The sequence below is a fragment of the Aspergillus alliaceus genome, assembly GCF_009176365.1.
Source record: "Aspergillus alliaceus strain CBS 536.65 unplaced genomic scaffold BDW43scaffold_36, whole genome shotgun sequence".
Classification (NCBI taxonomy): Eukaryota; Fungi; Ascomycota; class Eurotiomycetes; order Eurotiales; family Aspergillaceae; genus Aspergillus; species Aspergillus alliaceus.
The window spans coordinates 1-9,313 of NW_022474719.1; the positions used below are offsets into that span (position 1 = coordinate 1).

The 9,313-nt window shown below is 48.4% G+C and overlaps 2 protein-coding genes across 2 annotated transcripts; one reads left to right on the forward strand and one right to left on the reverse strand.

Annotated features, from left to right (window-relative positions):
• The first annotated feature begins 1,181 nt into the window (after positions 1–1,181).
• Positions 1,182–2,162, forward strand: BDW43DRAFT_282896 (uncharacterized protein). The gene has a single exon (XM_032042696.1). The coding sequence runs from the start codon at positions 1,205–1,207 to the stop codon at positions 1,619–1,621; it is 417 nt and encodes a 138-aa protein (XP_031897970.1). The 5' UTR covers positions 1,182–1,204; the 3' UTR covers positions 1,622–2,162.
• A 300-nt stretch (positions 2,163–2,462) lies between these two features.
• On the reverse strand, positions 2,463–5,415 carry BDW43DRAFT_282898 (uncharacterized protein). Its single transcript, XM_032042697.1, has 4 exons — positions 4,909–5,415; positions 4,727–4,843; positions 4,389–4,664; positions 2,463–4,336 (listed from the first exon to the last, which is right to left on the reverse strand). The coding sequence occupies exons 1-4, from the start codon at positions 5,057–5,059 to the stop codon at positions 2,670–2,672; spliced, it is 2,211 nt and encodes a 736-aa protein (XP_031897971.1). The 5' UTR covers positions 5,060–5,415; the 3' UTR covers positions 2,463–2,669.
• Positions 5,416–9,313: the final 3,898 nt, after the last annotated feature.

The window sequence follows — 9,313 nt, forward strand, 5'->3', positions numbered from 1 at the left end:
AAAAAAAAAAAAAAAAAAAAAAACTGAATAAATACCAGAACTATGTGTCACAACCCCCCTCTTCCGCACCTCATCTTCCCCCTTCTCCTCAATCAACCTTAGCAAAGCATGAAACGCCCCGCGCGCCTTGAACGCGCCAATCCGCTGTAGATTCTCGCATTTGAAGAAGAAATTTATCTTTGGTTCCGCGGGGGTCTGGCCCTCGTAGGGTGTCCCCTGTAGGGCATCGGGGGTCTGCGGGGTGGAGGCTAGGCTGTTGAGGGTCTTGTTGGTTAGGAGAGGTGTGCGGTGGATGTAGGGCTTTATGAGGGTGTGGGCTGCGTGGATTTTGGAGGGGCTGAGGGATTGGGAGAGGGTTTTTGGGTCCATATTTGGGTCCATATTTGCTCTTATGGTGGGTTGTATATCTTATTCTTGGGAATATATGTTTTGGGGGGGAGGGGGGGGGTGGGTTTATGAGTCTATTTATGGTTGTTGTTGTTGGTGGGGGTGGAAAACGAGGGGAAATTGAGTTGGTTTTCGGTTGATTGATAAGGCGGAGGTTATTCCCGGGTTTTGATATTACTGTATAATACTTAGTTATATATTGGGGTGCGGTTAGACGGCTTTCTCACTATCTTCCTGTTCTTATTTCGTTTTGACCAGATGGAGTGGTATGAGCAGGTTACAATGGCGGTGCAGTAGATGAGACTGAAATAAAAAGATCAAATGGACAGCACACATGTCGCTGCGCATTCCTGGAGGACCATATATCGAGGACAGCCTCGCGTGTTGCCTATTTCAATGGGATAGAAAAAAGAAAAGAAGCGCCCAATGGTCAAGGTACGAGAATGCAAGTCGCGATCATTTCCTTGAAGCAGACCATTAATTTTGTTTCTCTCATCAAGCCTTCGTACTTCCCCGTAGAATTGGCTTGGGCCCTACAAGCATGGGTAAAGGCGATCATGTCCGTATATCTCCAGGAGGCAGAACACCTTTTATCATTCGGTCCCGCTACACCAAGACTACAAGGTCCAGTTTGGTCCTATCCGGGTCTAATTTCGCCTGGACATCGCTTGATACAGATGAGCTCCTTGGTGACTGCTACGTTCAGGGGCTGAAGGATGGCGAAGCCATGAAACGAAGCCATGAAAACCTGGAAGGATGCTATCCCACCGAAACCAAGTCCCGTGATTCTATTGGGAAGTATACGCACTATTTCAGGATGGAGAGGGATGGATCTCATCAAAACCACGACGAACGCTTGACAGAGGACGGCGCTCGGGGGGAGCGAGAAGCCAGGAATTGGTACTATTCAGCAGAAACCTGGAGACACGAGAATTCCAACCTCTGGGATCAGCCGGAGGAGGCGAAGGTCAGGCTTTGGAACGGCGATCAGCCGAAATGGCAAATTGCCAGGCGAGATCATGACAACTTGAATCGAAGCTGGGCAGCCGTCGGTGAGACATGGCAAAGTGCCTTGAGAGGCTGGCATCGACTCAAAGACTTTGGTCGAGAAACTAAATTTGGATTGGAAGCATATTCTCCAGGAATGGCACTCCTTCCTACAGCCATGGAACTTCGCTGTACAGACATGGAAGAATGCCAAATTGAGTTCGCAACACATCTTGAAAGCTTGTAACAAGGATATCCAAGACGTGTGTGGATTGGAAAAGAACCTTATTGCTTACACTTTCGAAGATATAGAGAGGCGTTATAAGTTGCTCTCCGGCCAACACCTAGAAGCGCTTGTTTCAAAGGGCGATTGGCAACCAGTCATTGCGGAGTGGCGGGAATTCGCAGAGCAAGAAAGGCAGCAGATTATTCTCTGGCAAGAACTAACTGATGGACGGAAGTGTGTCCAGGAAACTGAGGCAAAACTAGACAAGATTTTTCAAAATCGAGCCGAAGTGACAACACTTCCATCTGAGCTGGACGAAGAAGAGCTTTATGTCTGTCACGCATTGTTCAGGAGAGGTCACTTTGGTCTGTAACCTATCTCCTGCAGTTCGAACTGCTGCCTCACGAGCACAGAGGTTATCATTCCGTAGCTCCCTTGCTCTCAATCTCCATTAGTTAATTTGTGCTTCCCACTCGGTCATTTTTTTGGCGCAGCCCCTGATCGCAGCAATGGGAAGAAAGAGGCTAGCAGGAGAATTGGGAAATTATAATTGTCAATGTCTGAAGTGTAGGTACGTCCACCTTACATGATAGGAACTTCTGATTTTGTCCAAGTTGATGTGGTTCTTGTTGTGTTGTTATGTATTCTAGAGGCTTTTCGTTACTAATTAATGGTTCCCTTCGGAAATCTAGCACAAATGGTAGAACTCTAGTGATAGAAGACTGGGTGTTCTTCTCATAGTCACCTTTGCGTTTGATGCCCTAATGGCCTTTAGGAACCAGAATTGTACAATGAGGGGCTAAGCGTGGTATGTGGCTCGCCTTCAATGTAAGGGCCTAATGATCATAGGTCAAAGGAGCTTACAAGTTCAGACACGTTGCAGAACTGGAGCTTGCTAAGAAACTATTATGTAGGCATGTACCACTGATATCTTACATGATCTCGTTTGAACCCATTTCTTCCCCCCAACCCCAACATCGGGCCATTGTATACGCTGAGGGAAGCTGGGGAGCTCAATACCTTGCATGCATCACCATGACCTTACGATTCATTAAAATACTGAGACTAATCACAGAGGTACCTTGGTACCATGCTTCTGTGTCCACCAAGACACGCGGTCCGACACCGGGTTGGCAGGCACATCCACGGTCATCATGCGCGGTAGGGTCTTCCTACTCCGGCGATGCCTCGTAACGGTCCGCTTCTTCAGATCGAGGTGCCCGTTGACGCACTCCTTGCTTCCCCATGCCGCATCGGCCGCAGCCTCCCACATCGCCGTGACGTCGACGACCATCTCAGGCTCGTAGAACAGACGGCAATCGGCCTTCTCATACACAAACTGCGACGGGAGCCCGTCTTCCAGGTTATCCGGCAGTATATTGTCCCGCACGTTGATCGAGGTATCCGTCGAGCGGTTGGTGGGTAGTGTGCTCAGCTCAGTGAGAGCAGACCAGTTAGCCGAGTGTTGCTGCCCGGGAGTAGCGGACTCAATGGCCAACTGAGCCAGGGAATAGATGTAGCCAAAGGCAAAATTGTTGGAGCCCTTGATACCACCGATCCCCTGCATGGGGTCCGTGGATGGACGGCCGCCAATAGCGATGCTCTTGACGCCACCTTGAAGACGCATGAACTCGGAGAAGAGCGTGCAGGTCGAGGCGCAGTAGCCGTCGTAGAGCATGACGATGTCTTCTGCTGCGAACGGCTGGGTGAAGTTCCGGCGAGATCCATAGCCTGTGATGTCCATGCCCATGCCGTAGGTCTCGTTGATGGTCGTGAGCGGGTCGTCCAGGTCCCAGCGGATGATGCTTGTGTATGGGTCGCCGTTGTACTCGTGTGGGCCGAACTTTTCCTCGCTGGAAGTGAAGTGCCTGCCTTGGAGGTTCACGTCGTAGCGGTAGTTTGGTGGCGATTCGAACATTTGGATTTCGGCGTCGGTTGCTGTTTCGGGATTGTAGTCTTTGAGGGCTGATTCGAATTGTTCGGCCATGGCGGCTAAGGCCTCGGTGTAGCGGAAGCGCGTGTATCCGTCCTGGACGATGCTGGGGAAGAGCTGGCGGAAGGTATCGTAGCCTTGGAGAATGTAGCCTCCTCCGTTGCCGGAAAGGTCAATGACGAGCTTCTTCTTGCCCGCTGCCTTTGCTTGTCGGAGGAATGTTTCGACGACCTTTTGGAATTCGGCCGGGGTGCTGGGCTCGAAAGACAACATGCTCAGCACGGCTACCTCTGAGTTCCGGTCGGAGTCCAGGAAATAGCCAGAGACGACATTGTCGGAGCTGATGACCTCAGGGTCGGGGTAGCCAGGCGCTGGAGTTGCTATCGCTGTCGCCGAGGGTGTTGCCAATGCCGATGTGGACGATGAGGCAGCAGATGCCGCCGTGCTGGTAGGACCGGTGCAGAACTTTTGATACATGCTCTCTCCATCAGTCACTCCGGTGAAATCTCCTTTGACTTGTGCTGTGGTTCGATAAACCCTGCTTGTTCCGTTTGCAAACCCAATCGTAGTTTTAGCCCCCGGCCAAAGGTACCCAAAGCGAGCACTGCCCGAGAAATAACCTTCGAAGTCTGGGGTGCTGGCTGCAAAGGGCTTTGAGAAGAACAGTGAGTTGTAAAGTGCATCGGGGTCATTAAGACTTCCAAGCTGAGACCAATCTTCAAGGTACTTCACGGCATCTCCCCCATTGATCGTTTTGACCGGAGAGGGATCGAAGCCGTTCTCCACCTTCTCGACGATGTCACCTAGTGAGGTTAGAAATAGACTCCATAGAAGCTTTATAGGGACAAATCCTACTATGCACGAAAATTTCGGGAGTCTTCTTGCCATCTAAGCTGACAGAGACCAAGCCGACATTGCGGTGGAAAGTCAGTGCCTTGGTCAACAGGTCTGGAAAGAAACGGAAGTGTCCGTCATGGGCCAGGTTGAACGCCTTAAAGAGATCGGCTTGAAAATCATATTCGCCTTTATAGGCATCAGACTTGACCTTGTCATTCACTTTGTCCAGTTCAGCCCAGATATCCACCGCCGGTTCCAGGTAAGCGGAGGGTGGGTTTTTAATATACGAGGTGTCTGATGCTGCGTCAGTAACCTGTGGCTGAGAAAGACATTGATAGGGCAGGTAGACTACCTACCAGATTGCCACTCTACGTATGGGAATATTGACTCCATCAATTGGATGGCCTCATTCTTTCCCAAAGGAACGGACTTCAAGCAAGCCAGAGCAAGCTCACCATCCACGACGGGGGTAGCTGCAGTAAGACAAAGTTAGTATACGATTTCTCCAACAACATTGCTGAAATTACACAGAACTTACCCGAGGGCGAAGCCGCTAAGGTCTTAGCTGCCCTGCTACTTATTTGTGCACACGCAGTCCCTGTTCCATTTGTGGGGGCTTGTCTCCGGAAGTTCCCTGCTACTGCGCCTGTTGCCAGGGAGCTAACGACGAGGAGGTTCTGTAAATGCATGTCGACGGGAACTGAGTGACACGCATCAACCTGTCAGCGGCCATGGCTTTAGAATTGACCAATTCCTTCCTTATATACGTTCTGATACTCCGCGGCCAGCCTTCGGTGGACCGTCGGATGTCCGTGGAGACTAAGACAATAGTTAAATTAGCTACTGATAAGACCCTGCTCGTTAACCCCCATTCTGGATCCCCATCTCCACTTTACCAATGTACCCTCGGGGTAAGCTCCGTTGAAGCTTATTCCGGTAGCGGAACAGAATTGACCCATGAGAGATTATTGATATGTTAGGAGTTTTGCTCTGCTTTAGTCCTTCGATGTTCGGAACTACCAAAATAGGAGAACGCATCTACCCGTCAACGATCCTTGGGGATATAGTCCAGTTTATATTCGGGATAGATAGTCAGGTACTAGTCTGGATTCAGTATTAGCGGCTATGACCCCTCGGTAGCCTCATTTCCACAGCTGGAGGACCGCCATCCGTTATCGCCGAGCATGATTCTCGTACTATTTCTAGGCAGCACATATCCTCCCGAGCCATTGCTACTGTTCCCTGAAAACCATGTTCAATGCCTTGAAGGATTTTGACAATTCAAAAATTTGTGGCTAATACGTCAATTACAATAGATAGCGGGTGGGTTGCTAATCTAAATGGCATAGTAGAAACAAAGGACGATGACCGTTAATATTGTTGATATAGCCCAGGATATAGACAGAGTTTCCAATATCAAAAGGACCAAATCACCATTAAAGTTATTAATCGAAGGTTTTAATAGGTCCCACCACAGTGAACGGCTTTTGCCTTGGTTCATTAATATTCAGTGCATAATCGCATTTAGTCAGCTAATGAATTTAGAACTAACTAGCGATGTAGTCCTAGAGTAAAGTTAGAGTAGACTATGTTTGGGATAAAAATTTACCGGATGATTGTGATCTGTAATTTGTGTCATGGCGTGGAATAGCAGGACTTTTGTGCCTCTTTGCAGCAGGGAATCAACCACATCACATATTGGCCAGGCTCCATTGTACTACTTTATTAGCAATATGTTGACAGATACCTTACAGCGAACAATCAACCGTACAGAAAGAATTATTGTGCATAGAGTTTCTGGGAAGCTGCCTCACCGGCTAATACTGGGTCTCTTCTGTGAGCCTCAACCCAAGTTCGCACAAAGCCCGGAGCGTCCTGAGTCTTTCCTAGGGCTTCCCAAGTGTGGACCGGGTTGCTCAGGCGGGTCAGGTTTTCAACTAGAGTGGGATATTCTTCCAGCTGGCACTCCTCTTCGCCGATTAGAGATAGGGCAGGAGGCAAGTACTGTTCCCACAGCTCTCGATTATCGTAATCTGCGTCAGGGAAAACGTCTCTTAATCGGTTTGCCGTTTTCGAGATTTGCTGGCGAAATTGTTGATTTTTTCTTTTTAGCCAGTCACGGCTTGCGAGATACATAAGTAGATGGAAACTCAGGAAGCCCTGATGAGCCTGTTCAGTAATAAATGACTAGGCCTTCAAAATGCCAATCGCGTCAATTTTTTTCTTGTTAGGGCTACATTGAGGTAGAAGAGAGTGAGGAGAGAACCCGGGGATTAATGCACGCCATGAATGATACATTCTCATCATTATGCCACAACATATTGGCCACAATATGACCAACAAATCTCTTTCCACTTATACAAACCGCTTTAATTTTGAAAGACTGCCTTCGAGAATACCTGAGGGGGGTTTATTTAGTGAGCCAGTGCGCTGGAGGTCCCCGGCGCGAAGTGTTTTCCCATAGTCATACGGGATGGAACCTCTTTACTTGGAGGTCGGTTTACTGACCACAGCATCACCAAGAAGGATGTCGGCACTTCTGCTGGGGACTCCCCCGCCGATACCGACCATCAATCCAAGCCGCACATTGGGAAAAATGGAGACCGACCAAGTGCGATACTACATTCGGAGCAGATACAGTCTCGAAAACACCAAATGGCGGGCAAGCCACCACGATATTGTGCCCGTGGATGCTTCCCAGCGTGTAGACATTATGATCCGACAGTGGTTGACGAAGTTGATCGTGGACCTTATGTAGCATGGCCTTTGGGGCAGTCAATTCAATTGGCAAAGGCATAGTCCATGAAATCGTGTAGTCATCGTGGGCGAGGGAAGTCCTACGCGCGTTGAGTTGCTGGCCTTTTGGGCACTTTCTGTACCCCACAGCCGGATTTCTTTGTGATTGAAGATGAGCTTCAGCTGGGAATTTGAGATAGTGGGGCAGTTGGGGAAGGGCCTCGAAGCTATGTACTGTGCAGGGTAACTTTGCATGATCTTCATCACCTCAAGGAAAATTGATCGTCATGGTTTCGGGAACGACCTTAATAGTGAGATCTGGAGGCTATATAAAATGGGCATAGAAAGCCAGAAGAATATGGCAATATCTGATCCTAACCCCGCCACTATCCTCCCGACTTCGCTAACCAACTTATTTGTATCTTGACTACCTTTCCCACTGTTGAATGGAGAGCTCTCTCTGTCTCTTCCTCTTTCTCTTTCGGGCTGGGAATATATGATGACTTGGGAGCTTGGTACTTTTCAAGTGGATTGTATTGTATTTACTCTATTCACGTACAGTTGGCTGCTCTCTGATCTAATTTGGTTGTCAAGGTTTTACATAATGTGCACATAATGGCTAGGAATCCTATATCGTTCATACTGGTGTCATCCAATATGTAACAGCTTGGCATATATGGAGTCCTTCTCTCTAGGTTGAGAAGATGCTGGCGATAACTGGACGCTCAAGGCTAATATAGCTCACTGTTTAGAGTGATTCTAGAGGTCCTCCCCCGCCACTAAAGTTTCCTCCTCTAGGCTAAGGGCCACTCCCTTGTCCTATACTTGAAAACATATGGTAAGCTGTAGGCATGTAGTCGGATCTAGCTATGCACAGACGGACCTAGTGTCATTCTAAGGTTACATACTCGGAATAAAAAAACCCCCCAAATCAGCGACCTTCAACCGTCGTCTTCGTGCTATGACAAATGGATTAAGACCGACAAGTCAATTACGTTGACGATGGCAGGAAAATATAAGTGTACCTCTTACGCCCGCGAGTTGCTGCTCCAGGCCAGAATGTTGGCGACCGACAGATTACCCCAAGCACATTCGGAAATACCCATGTTTAGGAGGGATCTTGAGAAACTGCTTGAAGCGTGTTGCTTTGGAAAGCTTCGAAATTGATAGAATTAGATTGTATAGTGAGGTCTCAACGAGGACTACGCACTGGCATAACTAAGTGAAACGCCTGGAAAATACGCCTGTTGTGTCATGAGGTTTTCTTAGCCCTAAAACCCCTCCCGCTTGGCGAGTAAGACTGGGGACAATCCTTGTATGCTCGTTAATATAAACAGTCCGAAAATGTGTTTAGGTTACATCCAACGGTTGTTTTGCACTTGGACGCCAATGAAATGCAACTCGCTTGTGCTAAGTGCAGTGCGGTAGTAAGAGCACAATGTAGTACTGGACAGGCCTCGGTGACTCTTTTCCCTTTTGTACAGGGTTCTAAATATGAAGGAATGAGTCAGCCCGAATTGATCCCATAATCCCCGTATTGGTGGGGGCTATCTCAAGGGTACCTTGGATCGTTGCGCTGTTCAGCGGTCTTCCTTTGGCCTCTAGAGCAATCCCAAGTAATTGTATGTTAACAAAAGCAATCCTTACAGATACACGCAACATTGCAAGGGGAACAACGGTAAATTATCACATGCTTGCTTCTAGAGGGACTAGTTATCTCCACCTTGAAAGCTATATATGCAGCTTACCTATGGCGGTGCGGCCGTCTCCATCCAGTCACCCTCTAGATCAAGATGCAATGAGTTGGCAAACTAGACCACGGGAAGTCGCACAGGGAATGTGAGAAAGAGCATATCAAATACGAGAAAAACCTTGTTTAGTGGTGTTTCAAATATGTCAGGGGCCATTGTTATTAATATGAAAGAGTTGTAGCCCTGGTCAGTCTCTTACAAATTACTCGACTTTCAGACAGGGCAATTTCTCTAAACCACACCATGATAGGCGTCTACATATTGCTTCTGACAGCAATTCTGGTGACAGTATGTCGTGTCATCTACAACCTCTTCTTCCATCCGCTGCACCGTTTCCCTGGGCCTCGCATCGCCGCCGCCACCACGTGGTGGAGGGCCTATAAGGAAGTGTACAAACAAGAGACCATTGCTAAGTTGCTGTTTGATCTTCACGAAAAATATGGTGAGGGCTGCTTG